Here is a 25,125-nt window from a genome sequence, read left to right on the forward strand (position 1 = left end):
ATAAAAAACGCAATGGCAAAAATGTATGTGTTTTGGCAAATATAATCATCAAGAAAATTTATTTTCGTGTGGTAAGTTTGCGATATGCTGATAAAGATTTTAGAAATTTCATTTTCATGACTAAATTTCAACAGTCTTGCCCGTCTCCAACAACACACCAGTCATAAATTTATGAAGTCAAAACATTTAAGATATTGCGCATAAATCCCAAAATTTTATTACCACCTTTGGGTTTCCGCGCCGAGCACTCAGAAACATGTTTAAAAGGTCTATCGGGGAAGCAGTCGCTGGAGACAATTGTCATTGTCTTCAACGACGAAACGAAAAGTTTCAATGCAAACAGCAATACAAAATTTGTTTTTAATTTTTCTAGACATCCAGCTCTTTTAAAAGTAAACAAGTTTTACAAATCGTGAAGGGCGCACTTCAGGCCATCAAACTTTTGTACTTCCGGCGATCGATTACCCCAAAACGGAAGAGCTGGCGGCAACTGTGGTAGCCATTAGTCGGCACAAATTTCACGGAGGGACACCGCAAGCTCTTTTCTAAAGTAACAGATGCACTTGATCGAGGTGGTTGGCGTTTGCTGGATACATCTACGGCACTGCCAAAGGAATGTCTAATCGAGCACCGTACGATGGATTTGAACAGGAGCAACAGCTGCAACATACCGGATTACTGAAAGAAGCAACGCAATGACTCAAATGACTATGTTCCTTGTTTCCCCAACGTCATTCTCGCTAGAGGGAAGAAGAAGTAAATATAGGATGGGACCGCAGTTACCTACACAGAAAGAAAATTCGTTATTGAAATTAAAAAAACCATTGGTAAAATTAAAAAGTTGCGTTGGTTCTTTTTCGTAGAGAGTTCCACATGTTCAAAATAAAAGTACACCAACTTTTGTAATAATCATGGCTTAAAAGTTCCCCAACGCTCTAAAATTAAAAGTTTGAACATTCAAAACTAAATTGTAGAACTGTCAAATGAAAAAGTTTACAGTATAAAAAATATAGTGAAATATTTTCATTCAGAATCAAAGTTTTCATTTTCTAATTAGAAGAACCCCATACCCCGGCCGTGCTCCAATCATCTTTCCAATTGAAATGAAAATAAACAAATCACAAGGAATGACTTTCACTTTTTATTTCAAGCTTTTTTCTTCATTTAGACGGTGTAAGCTGCTGCATCTCCCGAAACACGGTGGCCACTTTTGTACGTCAGCCCGTGAACAAAGCCTCTGGCCAGGACAAGGGTGTGTAACATAGTCTTCTGAGGACATTACGCCATGAATTTCCTAAAAAAAGAAAGAAAAATCTTGCATGAATATTGAGTACCATAAATATTATAAGCCTGGTGCCCCAGCCCCGGTACATCAATCTTTAATTTTGCTCACGACTTTGAAGCACTGGAGCGGGGAACTGTTTTTTATCATTGAGGCTTGTGAACTCCAGCATCAACCTTTTCATATTGACCTACCTTCATCTTTATATTAGTGCGCCGTATTTTTGCCGGATCCGGGACCATGGGTGATAGAAACATTTGCTGAAAAACAAATAAAAACACATCAGAACTCTCGAACACGCTATTCACTAGCACTTTCTCATGAACGGTTTTTGAGACTTACCTACAATCGGGTGGCAAAAGTTTTTTTTAACCAACATTCAGTAGATGGCCGTTTACTTTTTTCGGTTCCAGCCGAGGTTCCAGCAGTATCTAAAAATAGCTACACAGCAGCACAAATCAGCAACAGAAATCGACGGATACTTAGTCGAGGCTAAAAAACTTTATCTCGACCAACTGGTTGCCACCTGCAGTCTGATGGCTCAGCTGTAACGACTACACATAAAAAAATAACGTTGTTTTCCGTACTGTTGTTTTCTCTTTCCATCATTCGGTGTCACAGCACCGGCTACGTGTTTACGTAAGGTGATTTAACATTTCTTGAACTTCTGTGACAAAAGCGCGTGCTTTTAATTTTACACACAGCCTCGAATCAAATTACTTTTACATAAAATACAAACATTTTACGGAGACGATTTTTACTCTCATTTTAAAGAAAATAAGCCGCTTTTCAGATAGAAAGCGCATTACATTTCATTGCATAGTTTTATTTTTTTTTCTGTGTACCCAGTGGTTTTAGTACCAATTCAGCGCTCATTTTGGGTGATTGGTTAGTACGCAGTGAGTGCTAATTATCGGCAATTAACTTCTCCTGGCGAAAACTTGCAATTAGTTGAGGTACATCGAGCCTTTTGTGTTTGTATGGCTTCTTTATGTCGAAAAATAGCTTGTCGATATTTCCGAAGTTTTGATATCATGAATTAAAAGAAATTAAAACAAAAACACTTTGTGCCATATTGAATGAAGGCGTATTAGCCTTCTCTTCAGTCCCCTGATTTTTAATGAAGACAATAATTGGTATGACACTCATTTCAAGATTTTTGTGGTGGTGGCTGGCCCCATGATTACTTCCGGTCTTTTACTATACTTAGTATAGTAATAGTCAAGCATTCGTTGTACATATGACTAATATGGGGGGTAAGCGCGTGATGAAATGTTGTAGAATTTAAAAAGAAAACGAATGTTAAGACCAAGTGCCACTGGATGACTCCAAACGGGCCAGTATAATGTGGGGTAGTCAGGGTTTAACTAAATTAGCTAATAGTATAACTTATTTTGCCACGCAACAATTTCAGTATAGGTAATTTGTTTCTACGAATCGAATTTCTAAAAGTTAGATTTTCAGCATTACTTAGCGCAAGAGAGGGTTTAAACTCTGCGTTACATTGCATTTTTCCCCGATTCGAGGCATTATTATGAGTGATCAGCACTCATGGAACACATTGTTTAACGCGGATGTCAGCCGGGATCGCTCAGAGTGTAAGATTTAGTGTAATTATTTTAATTATTTTTGTTTTATTAAGCATCAAATGTTAGGAGCATGTTTTCAGCGTCACACAGCCCAGGAGAGGGTGTAGGCTCTGCGTTGTAATGGTACACACTTAAAATAGACTTCGCTGTTCGGTAATTTTTTTGACGAAAAACTTCGGTAAACAATAAAAATTACAGTAAGTTCGGTTGGATTGACTTATTTTACCGAATATTGGTAAAATATTACCGAACAAACTGTAACTACAGATTTATTTGACTGAATTCGGTAACCGAAGTTACATTTCGTTCGGTAAACCCAGGTTATTGCAGTATATGGTAAAATAAGTACCGAATAAACTGTAAAATTATTTTTTTTATTACTGAACTCCGGTAAACTAGGTTTAACTGTCAAATTGTCAAAGCCATAGTTGTATTGATTCGAAATCCGAAAGTGTTTGCAGCTGGCGTGAGATTTAGATCTTTTTGTTGAAACGGTCAACAATTGTCTCATTTGTGGAAAATCACGCTCAGTGGCCGATAGGAGAAATAATAAAAGGTATTTTAGTTGACGATCAACTCGGTTTGTGTTTCAATTTAATATTGTCTTTTCAGGATCAGCGTCATTCAGCGATTCTTTTGCCTGAAAAAATCATGCGTTCAGGATTCTTCAAAGCGGAGATAAAATACCTCCAAAGCACACGCAATGCGAATGTACTTAGGTCGCAATGTTCTGTTAATGTTTTCATAATAATGGCGAAAGAATTGCAGTCGTCCAGCAACGGGAACATCGCGTGTGATTGGGGAATCTTTTAGTGTGAAACAAGAACTGAAATGCGTTTTTACCCGTTTTACCGTGTAATGTGTAAAGCAATTTAAATAAAATCATATTTTTGAAACCGCAACTGTATTTTGTTTCATAACCATAATTGAAAGCATTGAACATTCATATCTTTATTCCCTTCCAAAACAAAAAAAAGTACCGTAGCGTTCGGTAGTTTTTCATTTTAAATTACCAAACTCTATGGTTCATTTTGACAGAGCAACACAAAATCAAACTACCGAACGAACTGTAATTGTTTTGTTTACCGAACTGATTACCGAACGTTCAGCTGTTGAAAGTTTGGTAAAAAATTACCGTAGACTGTAAACTATTCTAAGTGTGTATATAGTATGGGCCGTCCTTGATTGGGGTCCTGTGGGTCGCATGTAGTGGCTGCGCTCGGGGCGGTTGAGTGTTGAGGGCGGTTTCGGGGCAGTTAGGATTGAGTTTTAATATAGACGGATGTAGGATTGAACAAGTTATAAACTTCAGGGTTCATATTGTGAGGACTATTGACAGCCAAAGCGTTGAGGATTATCTTTTGGTTGAGAAATGAATTAATTTATCCGATTTGGAATCCTAGATTGAATAGTAGGTATATATGGACAATAATAGAAACTATATACAGTTATCGTTTTATTTTATTAAGTATTGAGGATATGTTTTTAGTTAGGTTAAATAGCAGATATGCATGTGTGATAACCATTAATAAGGCAGAATTATAAGAACTGTATTTTTGTCTTTGTAGTAAGATTAATTACTTACTAATGTTTTGCGGGCTGGCGAGTGAAAGCGGCCCAATTCTCTTATCTACCTCTTTCCAGACGACCAATGATGAAGAAGACTTCAAGACTTCAAGAAAATCACATAGTTCCGGTATCAGCAGTGGTATTCATAACTAATACTACCTACAACCACCGTCAATACAGGAAGTCTGTGTTCACAACGAGATTACTTCAAGGACAATCCCAACATCCTCTGTGAATTGCAGATAAGTATTGCGTTTATATTTTAATTGCACTGAGCTCGTTCTAATCTGATCGGTGAATGAATTGACTTGCCACATATTTAGATACATCGTGAATAATCAATGCATCTGAATGTGCAGCGCAATGCAGCTGTCATTGAGTTTGACATCAGTTTGAAGTTTAGCGGTCCGATAACTGCAAAACTGTTGCAACTATCGAATTGCAGTTAAAAAGCATTGCAGTTAAATGACTTGCAGTTATCGAACGTCTACTGTACCATGGTATGAATACCACAAGTGTCCCCCCCATATAACTTCCCGAATAAAAAATACAGTAGAATAACAGTACAATTTATTGTATCACTACTATTAATAACATTGAATTGGCGATAGATTATATTGTAAATGAAACCATAGAAATACATTTGAATGCATTGTTATGAACCATTTATTCAAATGTAAATGAAGTTTTCGCAATAGAATGTACGGGTTGTTAAGTATCGTAACTATACAAAATCTGAGATTTTTCCATACATTTTTTTCGTCACACAATAGAGTGTATGGTTAATATATTGTTGAAATATCCGAACAAATCTGTTCAAAATACAATGGATTGTATTGTATTTGTATAGTAAAACAATACGATTTTTGATTTCTCAGCTGTGACAGCTTTACTGTTTAACAATGCAATTTAAAGGGAAAAAATGCATATTTGGCGCTATGAGGGAAATATTGTTAAATAGTTTATATGCAATGCAATGAAACATTTCAAAAGTTATCAATGTATGAATCTTATGTACGGAAACGTTTCAAAAACAATTGCAAGTATTGTTACATTAGAGAAATATGTTGATGCATTGTATCCTCAGTGTTGATACAATCTGTGCAACCATCAAGAAACAATATATCCTATTGTATACCGTACATGGTATGGTAATTCAATTGTTTACACTATTGAACCAATAGTACATTTTTATCCGGGTTCACACTTAAAATAAATCGCCGAATTCGGCAAAATTTTACCGAAATCTCAACAGCAGAACTGTTCGGTAAATAATTTTACTGATTTTCGGTGATTTTGACAGTTGAGCAATGGAAAAAATTACAAAAAATCTGTAAAAAAAATACCGAACAGTTCTGCTGTTGAGATTTCGGTAAAATTTACCGAATACTGTAAAATGAGTTAAGTGTGTTGGTTCCGGATAGATAATAAAATGCTCGCGACCGATAATGATGCTCTAATAATTGAAAAAAATCCGTTAGTAACTGGGCTGTTTCAGATTAGCGTGTAGAGATGTAAGCAGTTTATGTTTTTGTGTTTTGTAAATAATTTAAAATACTAAACATATTTTATCTAATTTAAGAAATTCAAAATATTAAAAATGTACTCTACGCTTAGATTATTCCGCCACATACGGATAGTTCCTGCTGATTTGCGTGGTTGCTTTTGTACCCATAAAATGCCGTTAGTCACGAGGCAATCTATTAACCTGTATGATATAGAGCAGCAACATAAACAGATTTTACACATCGATGAGCAATCCGTTTTGGAGCCGGTTCCCGAGGATCAAACCGTTGAGATTCATCCCTATACGCGACCGACCTTCAATTTTGCTGCTTACGTGAATAGGTCAGAATCACTAAAAAAGCTCGTCCAACTTGGTGTAGATTTGCATAAATTAGAAAAACGGAAAGGAATCCCTCAATTTTTGATGCAGTTGGATTTTGAGAAGAACATGAAACAGCACTTGGTTTTTCTGGCTGAAATTGGTGTGAATGTGGAACAATTTGGAGAATTCATCACCAAAAATCCTTTGATATTCAAGGAAGATCTAGGGAATTTGGAAGTTCGGGTAAATTACTTAGAATCAAAACGATTCCTTCCAGAGCAAATAACGAGAATTGTAGTGCAGAACCCATTCTGGCTTATGATCAGCACTCGTCGTATCGATCGACGATTGGGATTTTTTCAAAAAACATTCGAATTGAGAGGCGATGAAGTTCGTTCCCTAACAGTGAAACAACCAAGGATTATAACGTACAACCTGGAACACATACGGAAAAGTACTTTCTCCATTAAGGAGGAGATGGGATTCGATGCTCAGGAAACGAAAGCATTATTGCTGAGCAAACCAAAGTTGTGGATGATTAGTATGTTACAATATAGGCATATTTGAAACAATAATGTCATTATTTCACTATTACAGATCAAGACAAGCTGCAATATCGGTTCGACTTCGTGCATCAAAGGATGCAAGTTACGCATGCAGAAATTCTAAAACATCCGGAAATTTTGGAATCGAGAGATCACCGAACCAAGCAAAGGCATGGCTTTTTGAAGTTTCTTGGAAAGGCTCAGTACGATCCAAGCAAGGATTTGTACATTTCTTTGAAAACGTTAGTAGAAGGTACAGATCAAGAGTTTGTAATCAATACGGCGAAATCGAGCATGCAATGTTTCGATGATTATTTGAAGACTTTGTAATTTGGATTTTTTTAAATAAACAATTTAGGCAAGATTTTTGTTACTCTGCCATTGTTCAATCATTTGCGATCAGATCGTTTTATTTTTGCTTTAATGTACTCAGGTATTCTTTTTTTACGTTCGAACGCGGATCCAAACGAAAGTTGATGCTTATACTCATTTACGCCAGCAAAATTAGAAGGGAAAACTATTTGAACAAATCGGTTTCGTTAAAAAGTTGCGGTCGTCCGTAAACAAGCATAAGTCTAATTAGCTAAATTTTCCTAATTCAATTTTTCTTTTGAGAGCATGAATTGACGTAAACAGTAACGAGTCGATAATACCAGCAACAGTAAATATACCTCCAATGATTGCACAAAGATTTGTTGCAAAATGACTGAAGGAGCTGAAAAGAAAAATTATTATTCAATTTTTCAAATATGATTTCATATAATGTTGCATACTTTCGCTTTTCAATGAACCTAACCATCAGCGGGGACAGCTCATAGTTGACGAAAATGCCTGGCATGCCAGATTCGCCACTCATCATAGATACACTTTTTTGGTACTTGGTAACGGAAAATTGGTTGGTGTGGAGTGTTGGTCCATTTAGCGGAACAAATTCCGTTGGTACTATTTTGATGTAGTATTGGAACATGATTGCCCCTGTAATATATAAAGAAAAACTGATTAATCCACCTAGTAAAAACATTAGAGGTCAAAACAGCACTTTAGGGAAATAGATTTTTTTTTGTAATTGTAATTTATTAATCATACGGTACCCTTGTGCTTATTCTGCGTCTCGAATGACTCGACAATAGTCGAATTCGACACGTCTCATGTGAGACGACCGTGTAATTTATATGGGATAGGGTGGCTCAAATTAGTATAGAAAAAACTTTTTCCAGTTTTTTTGATGGGCCGCCATCTTATTCGGTTCTACTTGTTGCCCTGATGCTCTGGACAAAATTTCAGCCAAATCGGTCAATGTTTGGGCGGTGCTAAACTCATTGGAAGTTTATATGGAAAAATGTATGCAGAAACATCCAAAAACAGTGATTTGCAGTTGGACGGAACAACTTACGAAGAAGAACTATGATACTCATTCAGATCTTGAAGAATTTAATACTGAATGTTATGCAGAAAACCGCGAGAAGATTAGAGTTTGCCCGGCTAAGTTATTAGCATTTCTCTGAAGTAGGGTTTGAGCAAATTTCGTTTCTTTTACCTTTGAAAAGAAATAAATTCACCCCTACAACACTCCAGTAAAATGCTAATATCTTTGCCTAATAAACTCTAATCTTCTCGCGGTTTTCAGCATAACATTCTGTATTTAATTCTACAAGAACTGAAAGAGTATCATTGTTCTTGATTGTAAATTGTGCCGTCCAACTGCAAATCACTGTTTTTGGATGTTTCTGCATACATTTTTCCATATAAACTTCCAACGAGTTTAGCACCGCCCAAACGTTGACCGATTTGGCTGAAATTTTGTCCAGAGCATCAGGGCAACAAATAGAACAGAATAAGAGGGCGGCCCATCAAAAAATTTGAAAAAGTGTTTTTTGAGCCACCCTAATATGGGAGGTATCGACAATTCTCGCTTAACTTTTCAAAAGGACCTAAGTAACATTGTTTTCATGAATTAATTTGAATAGCGCAATCAACAGAACAACATGAAAGCTATTGATTGCAGTATTCAAATTAATTCATGAAAAAATGTTACTTAGGTCCTTTTGAAAAGTTAAGCGAGAATTGTCACTTCATTCGAAACGCCTGACCTTATAAATACGAGATGCAGAATAAGCACACCTGTCGGTTACACTAGAGGCCTTGATAAGAGAAACGCGGATAGAAAATGTAGCTCTGCCAACACTGCAGCCAATCTTCTTCATTAAAGAACAACACATGAAAAGGAAGAAATGATTTATCCAGGTAAAATTTTACATATCGCTATTTAATGTGTTCACTCACATCATATGACAATCGAATCCAACAAATAAAACAATTGCATTTCATAATCTATCATAGGTTTGCGAAACAAATTAAAAATGCATTTAAAATTGGTTCATTCATAAACGGTGTTAAATCGAATTTAGCCGTTTTCAGTATTTGAGCCGATGTTTTGGCTGCTTGACAGGTCTCTTGCTCGATTGGCTGCTGTTTTTTGACGGTTCTATTGGCGGCACATGTCAATCCGCGTTTCTCTTATCAAGGCCTCTAGGTTACACCATGTTTCAGGTTGAGGATTTTTTTCATCAATAATTCTCGCTTAACTTTTCAAAAGGTCCTAAGTAACATTTTTTTCATGAATTAATTTGAGTACTGCAATCAAAACTCGCTTAACTTTTCAAAAGGACCTAAGTAACATTTTTTTCATGATTTAATTTGAATAGCGCAATCAACACAAAAACATGAAAGCTTTTGATTGCAGTACTCAAATTAATTCATGAAAAAAATGTTACTTAGGACCTTTTGAAAAGTTAAGCGAGAAAAGCTTTCATGTTTTTGTGTTGATTGCGCTATTCAAATTAAATCATGAAAAAAATGTTACTTAGGTCCTTTTGAAAAGTTAAGCGAGAATTTATTATCAATATTATCAATAAATTATTCACATTATTGTTTGCATTCATTATTATGCATTGTAGTAGCAATCCCTACAAATCGATTTTGACCTGATATTAAATTGTATATCAATAGCCTATTAATATTACGCGAGATATAATTTGATTTTAATTCGCGAGTTGGACATATAAAGCTTAATTTGATTTTCTTTCGCGAATCGAACCGAAGCTTTATTAATATTGAAAAACATTTTTTTTCCGTGTACATGAAAATGTTACTATTCACATCTCTATATCACAACCTCGTGTCAGTGTCAACTGTCAACATTTTGACACACGCAAACTGCATGCATAGAGTTGCAGATACATCAAAGAGATTACGTGATTTTGACCAATATTTCGGAAATTCTGAGTACATATTTCAATTTCCAATAACAAAGTGAGCATTAAAATCATTCATCTAAACTTCAAGCTGAAGTTAAACTAATTGTGCTCTGAAAACGAAAAGCGATTGAAAATGCCAGCTGTTCCCGGAAGCGTGTACGGGCAAAACCAACAGCCGTCATGTGTTGATCGAATGAAAACAGGATTCACAATCGGATTTTGCGTGGGAATGGCCAGTGGTGCATTGTTTGGTGGATTCTCGGCGTTGAGGTAATTCAAACAAGTTATTTTAAACTGAATTCGCTTATAGCTAAAACAATGAGTTTAATTATTTATTGTTTCATATTGTTGGTCTTGGGGGTCTCCAGTCGCCTTGCGAGCAAAGGCGTAGGATTGCCAATCAGATGGCGAGTTCGATTCTCGGTCCGGTCTAGGATGTTTCCGGGTTGGAAACGTTCTTGATACTCTGGGTGTTTCCATTGTACTTTGCCACACAAGATACATATTCATGCATTGGCGGACATAGAAAAGCTTTAATTGATAAAATCAAATTACCCTGAAGTGTTTTTTACCCATTTTTCCACAGAGGCAAAACACCCTAGCCTAGCCTAAATATCATGATAAAGATCAAGAATAACTTGATGCCAATCCCCATACATTCAATTTTCTCTCCAATATATGGCGTAATCTGAATAGACTAAAACATGGTTTGATAAAGAGACGCTTTTCGTCTTTTCAAAACAACATATTGGGATTAATTGCATATTATTCGGCAACTCGGCCGTACGATTGCAATTAATTGAACAATCAAGTGTCGGTCTTCCACCGTCATCAGTCGTCTGAGTACACGCGACCGCATGCGTAGGGCAATCAAACTCATCAAATGCTTTAGCCAAGCAAGCCTTTGGCACAGCAGAGTGTGATTGATTCGCACTCTTTACAAATTCGCCCAGCCCGTTGTTGGGGGCATAGAGTGCGATCCTCTCGTTTAATAAACAATGTGCACTCGCTTGACTGTGGATATACAACAGTCTACGCAAGCTTAAGATCGTTGAACCAGTGGGCGAATTATGCTCCAGTTGCTACTAGACTGAAACTGTTCAAGTCGCTTATTCGCCCGCACTTTCTCTTTGGGGACATATTCCTTTTAAATACAAGTGTCGATCTTATGAATCGTTTGCGTGTTGCGCTTAACAGCTGTGTTCGTTTCGTGTACAAGTTGAACAGATTTGCTTATGTAAGCCATCTACAGAAAAATCTGCTGGGCTGTCCTTTCAGAACTTTTATGCACATCAGCACATCGATCATGTATGTTTTTAAGAAAGCTTTTTTTTTGTCTTTATTAAGGTGTTTTTTGAATCTACAGACTAAGTTCAACGCCGTTTTAAGAAAACTGATGAAAACTCAAAATCCACCACTTCCGAGCCCAGCGCTCGCAAAATTTGATTATACCCGTAGGCGTAGGCCGTAGGCGTAGTTAACTGGAATAGTTTACCTCACTCTGTGAAAAGGAAAGCATCTGACTTCTGTTTCAAGAAACAATGTTCGAATTTTTGGAATCAAATGTAATCTTGTAGTTTATAATCTATATTGTACTGAAACAATCAATGTAGCTTTTTTTGTTATTTTAAATTGTAAAACTATGAGTCGCCGTATGTGGCAAATTTAAAAGGATAAACCTTACGCCTCTGGAAATAAACAAATAAATAATAATAAATAATGAAGCTCATGTGAAGATTGGACAAATCAAGCATCCGAAAGATATTCAATTTGCAAAAAAGAGCTAACCGCGGTGCAGGTATAGGGTTCGAGTCCCTCCAAGACACGTGGATTCTTTTTCGTAAATTTCATATCAATTTGTCCATTTCGAAACATGTGCTGTGCATATGCACAGCCAAGATATTTAAAACATATTGGGGTTCGCCCTCATATTTTTTTTGTCAAATTGGCGATTTGTTGCACATACGATTACTATAAGAGTGCAGCTCAAAATTACTGAAATTTTACTAAATACTCCCATTTAAAAACCGAAATGTGGGAGTATTAAATCTTTTAACAGAAATTAATTTTTTTTTCTAATTTCCTGTTTTACAGATATGGCCTACGAGGAAGAGAGCTGATAAACAATGTCGGTAAAACTATGATACAAGGTGGAGGCACATTCGGCACCTTTATGGCAATAGGAACTGGAATTAGATGTTAGTGAATAATCTGTAAGTTACTGAGTTGTCGAAGCATTTTTGCGTTTTAGTATGTAAAACAGATTGACTAATAGGAAAATTATAAAACTAATTTTCTTGGGCCAGTCTAATGTGAAATCCAATTGAAGCGGAATATGATAAATGTTTGACAACAAAATTTAAATATTACTCACCTTCTTGTGCCGTTTCTTCTGTGAAATCCAATGGTCTGGTCTGTCCGTAGCCGAATTCCTCCCCAAAAGATAGCGTATTGATGCGATGGGATGTGTTAAATCTGCTGGACGAAAACGGTTGCACATCATGCACATGAATGTGACTGATAGAGAAGCTTTTCCCCGGGGCGATGTGGAAACTTCCTCCAACTCGATTCACCTGCATTGACCCGTATATTTGACACCCTTCACTGAATGCCTTAGATTCAAGGCTATTTTTCCCAAGTAGCACCTCATTTTTACATTGTTCAAACTCGTCCAGATTAGGGTTCCACTGTTTCTCCCTGTAGGCATCGATAACGTCTTGGCATGTTCCACAGCAACTAAAAGTAAACAATTTCAAATTTATATGTAAGTTATCTGCTAAGCTTAGAGAACACCATTTCCGCCAGTACGGGCGATGGTCAAATTAGATACTTACTGAGTACTGTTCTTCTCGGCACCATAACAAGAACCACATTTCTTCACTTCCTCCTTCTTCTCCAGACGCGGTTTTGGAGCTGAAATATCTTCCTTCACGGGCTCCTGGATTGGATTTCCCTTCAAATCCAACCTTCGTTTATAGATGGTATGCTCGATATGAAGATGCTGTTCGCCGGTTGCATCTTGTGCGTCAAGAGATACATCTAAAAAAAAAAGAATTGTCTCATACACGGTTCCGTTACCATCACTAAAAACATTCTTACATTCACATGAGATCCTTGGAATGTAAAAATCCAAATTGATTTTCAGCTTTTGACCCCGTGTTGAGTCCACAAAAAGTTCGTCAGTAACGACGGGCGTCAAATAAGCTATGAGCTCAGAATATATCAATACAATGATAATAGTTCCACTGATAAATGTTACTGCAAAAGAAAAAAGGTAAATTGAATTTTTTTTGATGCCATGCTATAATTGAAATTAACAAATGAGTTCATCTGCTTCAAATAAACTTGTGACTATTTTGTATAAATGTAGCTTCAACACAAGGAAAAAAAATGTGGATTCCACTCTGCAAATACATGGGAGCGGACTTCACAAGGATGGGTGGGCTGGGAGGGAGAAACAGATTAAAAAAATGTGTGTGTCAAGCCGAGCCGAAATCTAGCTGTCACGACATGTCAGTGCGAGCCGAGAACAAAACTCTCGTCAAGAAAATTTTGTAAGGCAATTTAACAACAATAACACGCAAAACCAAATTTAGTCATTATGGTTGGCGCCTCCGTTGATTGTGTTTTCTTGTTGAAAATTTACTTGTTGCTCGACAACAGTATTTATTTATTTGATGTGTAGTATCGAGAGCTCCCTCCCAGTGGGTGGGTATGCTTGTAAATAGAAAAGACTACGACAAAACAGGCGGCGGATTATGAAAATTCGTTAAAAAGGACTACCATGTTCAATTGAAATAAACTCATTCTACGTTTGGGTAGTGCGAGTGAATTGAACTGAGTTATTCAAATTCAATTCTTGACTTGCAAAAGTTGAACATGTTCAACTTTATTTTCGTTCAAGTGTTTAATCCCAGTCTAAACTTATTAGTTTCTGGAAAAATGTTCATTTGTTAGATCATTATTTCAGTAATATCTTATTTTATAAACAAGTTATTCATTACAATAAAATGTTTATTTTAGTACTGCAAAAACGTCAAAATAATCAATTTAATCATTAGACAGTTATTTAGTACTAGCCCTGATTATTATTTCAAAATTATTGCTCAATTATTCTGGCTTACGAACGGTTGAACAAATCCTATTCGCTTCATTTAATTTTGCAATCGTGGTTTATTAATTCTGCAGAATACTTCCAGTTACAAATATTAATCTCTTACTCAGGCAAGGAAACTAGTATTTTGCTAGCGTAAACGAGAATTCGCATTCAAATGTAAACAATACGAGAGAATGCTAATATGGAATGGAACTTCATACTTACAAGTTGCTCCCCCAACCGTTCTGATGCTAAATTCCTTATCAATTTTTGGGTACGCATCAAATCGTCGAAGCGAATCCATCAATGTCATGATTATTGATTTTTAATTGTACATAAACTAGAGATTCATGGAAATTTAAGAATACTGCGATACAAACATTTGATTTCCCGTGGGAAGTGCTGTTTCAGAGGTAATTTTTTGCTGGAGAAAAGAGAAACACGTATTCAGTCCGAGGTTTCCGCACACCAAGGTTTGCTTTGTTTTGATTAAAGATGACGTGCCGGTGAGAACAAAGTATTCATATTTATTTCGAATGAGGTACACTCTAAAAAATAATCACGTCATATTCACGTGAAAAATCACGTAACTGATCTGCCTTGAACAAACGACGATTGTTACGTGACGTTAGTAATGCTCACCTGAAATTCACGTAACTTTTACTAAAAATCTTGGTGAATATGACTGTTCATCCACGTAAACAATTTAAGTGTGATTGCATCGGCATTTGCGGAAGAGCTGCATTGTAAACAAGAATGAAAGATACATAACCTAAACATAATGAGGCTTCGTGGAGGTAAGTGATATTTCAGGTGCATCTAGGCGGATATTGTCGGTGCCTGCTTTTTTTCCTGCTTGGAGTTTGGATAAAATTTATTAGATTTGTTGAAAAATGATGTGAAAGAAAAGGAAGCTACATGGAAGTCTAGAGCTACAGTTTTCCGGTCGCGATAGTATAAAATTTATAGTCTTGGTTCCACTACTTTTTGGTTGATTAACAGCGGCAATATGAGCAATTTTCGTGCAAGAAACTGCTCTCAAATTCTCAGCGATTCTCATTGGCATCATTTCTCAACTAATCTGATAAATTTTATTCAACATCCGCCGATAACAGTGTTTCTGTGATAACTCCGAAGCGCAATGACCAAATGACGGCATTCCCTGTATCAATGCATCAACAACGCGTAAATCATTCCCTTTTATGGGCAGTCCCTGTTCATTTTTGCATTTATTTCAAAATCACTATATTGCAATACATTTCAAAACATGTAGTGGTTACCTGCTGTCTTGTAGCTTTCACTAAAATTTCACGTAACCAGTACGTACAAATCACGTCAGGTTCACCTGATCAAACACGTAACTACTTTCTAGCTTCACGTCATTAGCACTGGAAGATCCAGTCAGAGTCACCGGATGAATCACGTAACTCAAGAAAACTAAATTTTGTTTAGGTTACTTGTCATTCAGGTCACTCTTACATGAAAAGTATGGTGGATGAGAACCACGTTTGTTTTCAGGTAAATATGACGTGAAGATTTTTCAGAGTGTAACAAACATCAACCCACACTGAAGCAAAACATCCAAGTTTCATGTTACCATTATGCTACACGCAGCTAAATTTCATACGGTTAAACTAAAAAAGAATATTGTTGATTCCAACAATCGATCTATTATTGAACCAAAAATATTTGATTGTTGATTTAACAATATTGTATGTTGAAACAACAATATTATTTTTATTTCAACAGTATTTATTTTTGAACCGAGTTTGCGTTTTTGGGAACAGGCGTGTATTTTTGAATGTCAACAACATTCTTTATTCGTTTGTTCTAATGTAAATTAAAGCCGCTGGTCTTAAGCTAAATAATTGATTTCTAAATAAAGCTCTATAGTTTTCCTAAATTAAATAAAAGAGAGATTTATTGAAAACTCGCTGTGAGGAGAAATCAGCAACGTTGTGGTGCATACATATGCGTAGGTATAAGTTCAAAATATACAAATAATTACCGAATAACTGTACACATTTTTGTCATATTTTCAGAATGAAACCAGAAAAGGACTACCGTATCCGTCTCCATATGTATTCCCGGCCAAACAGATCTTGGAAAGACCAGGTATAAAGTGATATATTTTTATTTTCGATTGTAACCCAAATTTAAATGTGATTATAAAATCTGAACTAGAGTTTGAAAAAGTAAAAAAGGATATAATTTATTTTCAGGATTTTCTGTAGACATCTGCAGCCTCTTATGCACCATCAGAAACAACAGCAGATTGACCAACATAAATAATAATATACATATATTCAAATAAAATGAAAACAATAAACATTTCCCGAGCATAAATTTGTTTTTGTTTACATTCGAGAAAAAAAAAAGAAATAATATAAATACATACATATGCAATGAATTCAACAATATTATATTGTTGAATTGATCGTATTCACGCATTAAATCAACAATATAATCACAATTACTTCAACAATAATATTGTTGTTTCTACAATAAAGCAACTGAGATCTTGATTGTAAAAACAACAATATTATGGATTGATTCAAACGGAAAATATTATTAGCCCTGAGCTAACAATATTTATTGTTGAAATCAACCCAGAATATTGTTGTTTCTACAATCCATTTTTCTGCGTGTACGTTTATACTATCGACAGACATATGATTTCCGCACAATGATTTTCGTATCACGCTGTACGCGTACAGTGACAAGATGACACACATATTTTCTTTCCATCGTTGTATCTATTTGACAGTTTGTTTTCCAGAACTATATTTTTCATAACAATGTATAGAAATCATAAACTGTTACTATAGTTTTTATGAGTATTACACAATATTTACCCATATTTCTCGCTTAACTTTTCAAAAGGACCTAAGTAACATTTTTTTCATGAATTAATTTGAGTCTACAATTAAAAGCTTTCATATTGGTCTATTGGTTGCACTATTCAAATTAATTCATGAAAAAAATGTTACTTAGGTCTTTTTGAAAAGTTAAGCGAGATTTTTTGAATAAATTGTGAATTCGCGTCAGCAGTTTATTCATCGATATGAAAACGTCATAGTTTTCCAATTCTTCGTATAGGTATTTTAGCAGAAATATGCGAGTTCTTGCAAATATTCCGCAGGGCAATTATTTCTGCAAATGTTAATCACTCTATTCTATGGTTTGAGGTGATTTCAGGGAGCATCCATAAATTACGTAACGCTTGGAGGGGGAGGGTTGGGTGGCCCGTAGTGTGACAATCCATACAAAAATGTTAGAGACTTCATACAAAAAGTGTGACATAGGGGGGGCGTAAAAATGACAAACTTTTGCGTTACGTAATTAATGGATATTTCCTCAGTGCAAACGGCACTGATCGTTTGATTCATTTGGGCATTTTGAAGGATAAAGCCAGCACCGTTCAATTGGGTCATATTGGGTCATAATGTTCGAAATCACACGATGCAGAACTCAAACCATTAAATATCATGCAAAAGTGACGGTAGATTTTCCCGGAAACAACCCAAGAACTGGCAAAATCAATAGGAAGACATCTTCAGAGCGTAATTGTAGCAAATAGTAGGATTACAAATAATTATTTTGTCAATGTAGTGAAAAATATAATACGGAATTGCAGAAAAACAAATTTTCAGTCAGCTTGCAAATATTTGTTTTTATTTTATATGTCAACGGCGTAATTGACATTTTAAAACAACAAATTATGTTCTGTTTCGTACAATACAACGGTCAAAGGGCAGGGTACGGAAATCATCGTGCTATCGTGATACCAGCGTGATTCTGGGTGACAGACATATGATTTTATGCTGTACAGTGATATTGGTATCATATATGTGTCACAAGTATTAGACAAGGCAAGTGAATTGAGCAAGTCGCTTGAATCGCACGCGAATGGAACGTGTAAACATCTTAATTCAATTCACTTGAACGAAAAGAAAGTTGAACATGTTCAACTTTTGGCAAGTCAATTGAATTCAACTGAGTTGTTCAACTCACTTGCCCTGTCAAAACGTAGCATTAATACTAAAGACACACTGGTGGTACAAGGACCGTGGTATACCACGGTTATGTACCCTAGTACATATTGTACCATGGTTTTCCACGTTGTACCAGCATGGTACAAGGTGACACACCTATGGTACAACTTGTACCATGGTACGAATACCACTAGTGTGTCATTAGTATAAGGCTCGATGCCCACGTACACTCAGAAATAGAACAATATTAAAATAGATTTGAAATTATACAATTTTTCAATTTTTGAAAGTTATACAAAGCATAGTTTAAATAGTATACTACCAATTATAATAATGTATACTATGATAGAATAGCGTGAATTTATTGATTTCTTGCATTAATTGTGTTGAACAAGATGGCACCGCATTTCAGCGTGACCGATTTGGTAGAAGAGCGAAGAATTTTAATTATTATTTGAACAGAATCATAATATTGCAGACAAAAATGTAAGTATATATTTAATTGATATAAACTCAGTCGTTATATTTTAAAATATTCCTCATTTTGCAGGATAGCCGCACTGGGTGTTTTTAATGTTTGTGAACAAAGTCATGGACAAGTCTGTCCTGTTCATGGACACAGCCGACATGCTGTCGCGAATGTCACGTAAAACGCACGACTTCTGCACTTTCATGCCCCACCGTCAATGACCTGAAAACGGATCGTACCACCGGATCTGAATGTGCGCCAGAATGCAGCGTTAATTCAACATCAAATAGTATTTGCTTGGTATGAAAATTTCGTCGGAGGCTAAAGACCGGCGAAGGCAAGGCAAATCACACTTGAAGATTACCATACAAGCACCTTCTGATTCATGGCCACAACGTCAAGATTCCGGATATCTTGGCAGAGGTACATACACTTTCTATCTATTGCTGGGAAAGCATTCTCGATGAAGAAACTCCAAGCACTGAATCCTCGACTGAATCCAGCTGCACGTATCCACTTTTGGTTCACCGAGTTAGTGAGGTTACGGCTCTGCATCCACATCCAGACAACGGTAAAATCGTAAAATGCTGAAAGTGTAGGTACCTCAGGCCCTGGTAGAGTGCGACGCCTTCATTGCATTATTGGTGGTATACATTTCAATTTCACCGATCAAAAATCATGGGTTTAAATAAAGATAATGATCACCCGCATAATCCTAAACCATATTCGGAGCATTACTCAGATCGTTTATGATGATACTTAACAATATTCTTGCAATTCAGATTATTGTACATTGAAATGATAAGCTAACCGTATGACCAACAATGTTAACAGTAAGTTGTATTGTAATTGCCAAAACTATTACTTCGGTAATGGGCGGTTAAGTATAATTACCATATAAAAAATGAAATTTTCCAGTACATATTTTTCGGTGTACATTATGTCTTGCAGGTGTTGTATAATCCTTGTTCCAAGTAAATAACTATATGGGTAACAATGTACGTACAGTATGACCATGAATAAATAATTTGCATCGTACTGTAACCTTTATTGTTAGTGTGGACTGGGCATTATGGGATTTTTCATCGAAATAAAAACATGCCTTTATATGAACTTTTGTTTTTATTGAATCATTTTTTTCATTTTATTGAATATTAAATTGCAATAAAACTATTGCATGTCTTCTATTCTACCGGTTGATGGCCGAGATAATTGGTTTTCTTGAATTTTATCTGAAACGATAAGATGGTAGGTATACATTGATTATATTAAAAGTCGAGGGTTTAATGAGAAGTACGTACCTGATAACCTATTGGCAAACATTAGGAAATTGCTGCTCGTCTATCATCTGACTATAGAAATTGGATCTGCAAATGTTCAGCAAAGTTATTAAAATTAAACTATTTATCGATTGAATTATAATAATTTATAAACTCACCTAATCACTTTACCACCCAGGTTCAATAAAAAACTCAAATAAATGGACTTATAAATTTAGGTAATAAATCACTCGCGGACAGTTTAGAGGAAGTTCAACATGGTTGCCGCTCGGATGTTAAAAGATCTGCACATTCTTTTTTGTGACACACACACATTATTAACTAACTGGAACGAATATCATAGTTTTACCATAGGAAGATATATAATTGCGATGTGTACGTGACATCCCGATGAATCCATGTTTCCAATGAATGATACATAATTATTAAAAAGTACGGGCACATGTCATGACTATTTCCGTTATAGTTCTCATTTAATTTTGTGCCATTTTTCAACAAAGTAATACTGATTTTCAAGTATATGAAATTATAATGTAATGCTTTATTGTATTTTAATCGTACGTGGTATCGTGAATTTGAAATTGCGTATGGTGAAAATTGAGGCAAGTTATAAAGTCAAAATATAAATCGGTGATTACATGAATTGTAACAATATTACTTAATTCATTTGAATCATATCAATTTCACAGTATACTGTTTTCTATTATGCGGGGCAATATTTTACATTTGCGCACTACCGCTATCTGGTTCGTGATTTGCCCAACTAATTGAGATCAACAGATGTCGTTAGTGTTTGAATGACGATGAATTTGATGAATGAATGTTCAATGTGTTATGTCTGTTTGTCTGTGCTTTTATTGTGATTTTCATTTCAATTTTTGTGATAAAAGTAGATAAATAAAAACAAATGAACATAACCTACAAATCATTGCCATTTCCAAAATAAACTAAACAGTCATATACCTAACTTATACTACATAACGATTTTCTCAAAGTTATACTATCTCAGCATTGTCGTATCGAATACGAGTTTGGGGTCAACCAGGCGAATAGCCATTTAGGCTCTGTCTCATTTCCCGAATTAAATTTAATTTTACTTAAAACTGACAGTTCAAAAATTAAAAAATCACCCGGCCATAAGAATGGCTGCGTGCTACCCAGCAAATCCAATAAGACATCGATCAAGAATGATTCGATATGTGTCAAAAGTAATCCTGCTCATCCAGCAAGGTTATTCGATAATTATTGAACTGTCACTTCTAAGTTTAATTTGAGTTTAATTATCCAATTGAGACAGATCCTTAGAGTGACTTTCAAACTATTTAGTATTAATTTATTTCAGAGTGTAGCGTCATTTCAACGCAGAGTGCACGTGGCGTCAAAAGACGCAGGTGTGCACCGGGAAAAAGCGGTAACGCAGCGTCAAACGCCGATGCACATCAGCGTTATTTTAACGCTGCGTGCACGTAGCGTTTTTTCAACGCTGCGTGCACGTGGCGTTGAAAAAAAGCAGGTGTGCATCGGTGCGGCGACGCTGCGTTACCGCTTTTTTCCGATGCACACATGCGTCCTTTTAACGCTACGTGCACGCAGCGTTGAAAAGACGCTACGTGCGGCATCGGGCCAAAGGCCGATGCCAATATAGGGCCGATGCCCACGTAGCGTTTTTTCAACGCTGAGTGCACGTGGCGTTGAAAAACCGCAGGTGTGCATCGGTGCAGCGACGCTGCGTTATCGCTTTTTCCCGATGCACACATGCGTCCTTTTAACGCCGTGTGCACGCAGCGTTGATAAGACGCAACGTGGGCATCGGGCCATACGTAACGTTTTTCCAACGCTGCGTGCACGTGGCGTTGAAAAAACGCAGGTGTGCATCGGTGCGGTGATGCTGCGTTATCGCTTTTTCCCGATGCACATCTGCGTCTTTTTAATGCCGTGTGCACGCAGCGTTGAAAAGACACTACGTGGACATCGGGCCTAAGAAAGAATAGAGATGAGTGACCTTTAGCGCTCGCAGGGTAAAATGCCCAATAGTAGACCCTCAACCAATAGTGGACCCTCCAGCCATTTTTTCATTATTACAGCACAATGGAAACATTTTGCTATGAAATTCCATCGGGAGAACCTACCTTACAGTCCTATGATTTGATTACATTCATTGAAAATGCTATGGAAAGTAAAATTAGATGATTTTTTACCATTCTATAAAAAATAAACACGAGAGTGTCCATTAAAGGAATATTTTGGGAGGTCCATAATAGGGAAGAAGAACGTCCCGAAACGAAACATGAAAATCAAATGAAGTGTCGACTATAGGGAAGCAATTTCCTATTATGGACCCCCAGGGGGTCTACTATAGGGCAAATTCAGTCCGACTTTACAATGTTAATTTCAAAGAATAACGTCGAGTATTTGAGTGTTTTATGTATGTATCGTGAAGAGGAGATGCAGAGCTTGATATTAGATATCACGCAAAATTAATATTTTGAAAATTTCCACTCCTTATGCCAAGAAGAGCAAAATTTCGCTACTAGGGGGTCCACTATTGGGCATTTTACCCTACACTAATGTGCAATTCGTCATGTATAAAAACATGTTTGTTTTCCTTCTGCTCATAACCTCAAAAATGATCGGGTCATCACAATGATTTCAAAAGAGTCAAAAAATAAATGGAAATATACTTATTTTTACCTATAGATAGTGGAATATATAGATGAGCGAAGATAAATCCTTTGTCTCCAAACGAACTGTCAAACGTGTCTCTGAACGAGCATGACGTCATGATTTCAATGGAAACGACGGGGAAGGGGTGTGACGTCATATGCGCGTGTGCACGGGCAAAAAAATCGACTCAGCCATGCTTTCGCTCATCTATAGATTCTACTATCTATATTTTTACCCAATCTTTGCTGAGTCGCGCCATCTAGGAGTGTTTGTTTTGTAACGATCTATATAAGGCATTTTATGAGACAGATCGAAACAGTTGTTTTTCTCGTGTTTATCTACTTTGACAGTTAGTGGGAGCCCGTTTGTTTGGTAATTTCGGTAAATTTTTTTGGTAACATTCCGATGGGTCCCATCATAAATTCTGCCTGTTTTACTTTTCGTCTACCAGGGTTTTAGGACATAGTTCTTCATGTGATTCTTGAAATGTATCGTTAGATAATTCATACCATTGCATTCTAAGCATGAAATACTGAAGAAAACATGAATGAAAAGTAAAACGTTACAAACATTATTTTGTTTTCGGACCTAACGGAATGTTCACGCAGAATCATACCAAAACAAAACATTAGAAGTAAATAAACGGGCCACCGCGAAACGTCTCATAAAATGCCTTATAGTTGAAGGTGGTTGAAGGTTTTCACTCGGGTTTTCATATCAACCGTCGATAGCGATCGATGTCATTTCATGAAGAATTTTAAATTATAATCAAAAGTCAAAACACGGAAAATGTTTATCGATCTTTTCCAAAATATCGATATCAATTGATACCACCAAACAGTTATATACTTTTTACTGTTCTACTTTATGGACTTGTCAAAATTTCCAACAGAAATAAAAAATAGGTTCTTCAGAGGTTTGCTTGTGCATTTTTTATATATTTGTTTCCTTAATCGGGAATTGAACATAAAGATATGATGATGTTAAATATTATAATTCCACTTTGTAGTAGAAATTTCAATTTTGTGGTAAAATTAAGAACAGTACCGACGTTTTTCAACCGAAGGGACAAATCGCTTAATTTTACCATAAATGTAGTAAATCTGATTGATATTATTTTCAATTTTACCACAAAAATTGTTATTTAGCATAGACTCAAACAAAATAGTTGATTTTACCACACAATTTTACTATGTTTTCAGTAAGAATAACCATGTAAGTGATTGAATATACTATTTTTATCGTAAGATAGAATATATTATTTTAGTCATTTTAAGACGATTGGCACTTCGGTTGAAAAACGTCGGTACTGTTCTCAATATTACCCCTAAGGGCCGATGTCCACGTAGCGGTTTTTCAAGCTGCGTTGACGCAGCGTTACTCGGCGTTGAATCAGGCTATGAATGCACACGACAAGCGGTAATTTGCCGCAAAACTTCTAACGTCAAACCAATCTGTCACGCCAAATGTCATCCGCCTGCCAGCTGTTGTCAGTTTGTCATTTTCCATTCTGTTTCAATATGAATCGAGTTATCGATTCACATAAAGACATCAAACGTGAAATATGTAAAGAATTACAAATTTAAAAGTTTGATTTTGATTTGTATGAAGCTCATTACCCCCGAACAAGAATCAACGGGTAATGCTATTAAAAACATGTCATTAGCTTTTACCTACATATATGATGGCAGACTAGAGCAAGTAACTCAGTATTTTCCCAAAATAAAAAGTTCCAATGATACTATCTAGTAGAGAGTAGTAAAATCAATTCACTGTCGATTCAAAAGTCACCCATTATCTACTTCTAAAATGAAAAGTTCGAACTTCCGAAATTAATTGTAGAGCTGTGAAATTGAAATCATGCCACACAATCCGAAAACACGTTTTCAATACAGAGAGGCAAAAATTTGGCATTGCTTTGCTTTATCCCAATGTATTTTCTACAATTATAATAAATAATTATTGTTATAATTTCATAATGTTCTTTATTCTTTATTTCCAACTTAAATTTATTACTTCATAGGGTTAGATTAATCTTGAATAATTGTGGATCCAGACATTTAATTGTTCTTATCTTGAATCCATCATATGTTGTCTATGGGGTACGATTCTTTAATCTTTTAATATACCGGCTAGATAGGGACGAATCATTATTTTGTTCTGGAATAAAAATTCAATAAACATTTTGGTCAGATACTGCAGCCGATTTTCACTCCACTGTAACACGGACCGATCGCAATAGCGTTGCCCCACAACACTAGAAGAGTCGCACAGATCCCGGAGTTTTACTGTGGCTCGCCACCATCTCATCATGTGGTCCCGTTTCTTTTTGCAATCGCAATCCACATTGTTTGACGATATCCTTCCGTCAACATTCCTAAAAACATGTTTATCTATCAGCAATAGAAAAGCTAACATATAGGAATCTCGATATCGAACTTACATTTATTATTCTTCCCATGGAACTGGTATCGCCTGCCTTGGTGTAGGGTCCCGCGGAATACACTAGTGCTGTCCAATGAGCAGCTCGAAGTAGCTCGAAGTTGTTCCC

At 36.1% G+C, this 25,125-nt stretch overlaps 3 protein-coding genes and 3 long non-coding RNA genes across 6 annotated transcripts; 3 read left to right on the plus strand and 3 right to left on the minus strand.

The window, feature by feature from the left end:
- Positions 1–145: 145 nt before the first annotated feature.
- Positions 146–2,400, minus strand: LOC134226979 (uncharacterized). Its single transcript, XR_009983592.1, has 4 exons — positions 1,625–2,400; positions 1,477–1,542; positions 1,071–1,294; positions 146–783 (listed from the first exon to the last, which is right to left on the minus strand). It is a non-coding gene; the product is annotated as an uncharacterized LOC134226979 (long non-coding RNA).
- Positions 2,401–5,945: 3,545 nt separating this feature from the next.
- LOC134221042 (transcription termination factor 3, mitochondrial) lies at positions 5,946–7,202 on the plus strand. The gene is made up of 2 exons (XM_062700220.1): positions 5,946–6,809; positions 6,866–7,202. Exons 1-2 carry the CDS (start codon positions 6,041–6,043, stop codon positions 7,141–7,143), a joined length of 1,047 nt encoding a protein of 348 aa, XP_062556204.1. The 5' UTR covers positions 5,946–6,040; the 3' UTR covers positions 7,144–7,202.
- On the minus strand, positions 7,178–14,661 carry LOC134221040 (endoplasmic reticulum-Golgi intermediate compartment protein 3). Its single transcript, XM_062700219.1, has 6 exons — positions 14,392–14,661; positions 13,170–13,328; positions 12,905–13,109; positions 12,445–12,806; positions 7,587–7,788; positions 7,178–7,528 (listed from the first exon to the last, which is right to left on the minus strand). The coding sequence occupies exons 1-6, from the start codon at positions 14,477–14,479 to the stop codon at positions 7,393–7,395; spliced, it is 1,152 nt and encodes a 383-aa protein (XP_062556203.1). The 5' UTR covers positions 14,480–14,661; the 3' UTR covers positions 7,178–7,392.
- Positions 10,013–12,439, plus strand: LOC134221043 (reactive oxygen species modulator 1). The gene is made up of 2 exons (XM_062700221.1): positions 10,013–10,340; positions 12,165–12,439. Exons 1-2 carry the CDS (start codon positions 10,204–10,206, stop codon positions 12,271–12,273), a joined length of 246 nt encoding a protein of 81 aa, XP_062556205.1. The 5' UTR covers positions 10,013–10,203; the 3' UTR covers positions 12,274–12,439.
- A 1,316-nt stretch (positions 14,662–15,977) lies between the features above and the next one.
- LOC134227675 (uncharacterized) lies at positions 15,978–16,798 on the plus strand. Its single transcript, XR_009983723.1, has 3 exons — positions 15,978–16,145; positions 16,209–16,281; positions 16,389–16,798. It is a non-coding gene; the product is annotated as an uncharacterized LOC134227675 (long non-coding RNA).
- Positions 16,799–19,733: 2,935 nt separating this feature from the next.
- On the minus strand, positions 19,734–20,429 carry LOC134226981 (uncharacterized). Its single transcript, XR_009983593.1, has 3 exons — positions 20,069–20,429; positions 19,932–19,997; positions 19,734–19,862 (listed from the first exon to the last, which is right to left on the minus strand). It is a non-coding gene; the product is annotated as an uncharacterized LOC134226981 (long non-coding RNA).
- Between the last annotated feature and the right edge of the window lie 4,696 nt (positions 20,430–25,125).

This window comes from Armigeres subalbatus, chromosome 3, assembly GCF_024139115.2.
Source record: "Armigeres subalbatus isolate Guangzhou_Male chromosome 3, GZ_Asu_2, whole genome shotgun sequence".
In the NCBI taxonomy this organism is placed as follows: domain Eukaryota; kingdom Metazoa; phylum Arthropoda; class Insecta; order Diptera; family Culicidae; genus Armigeres; species Armigeres subalbatus.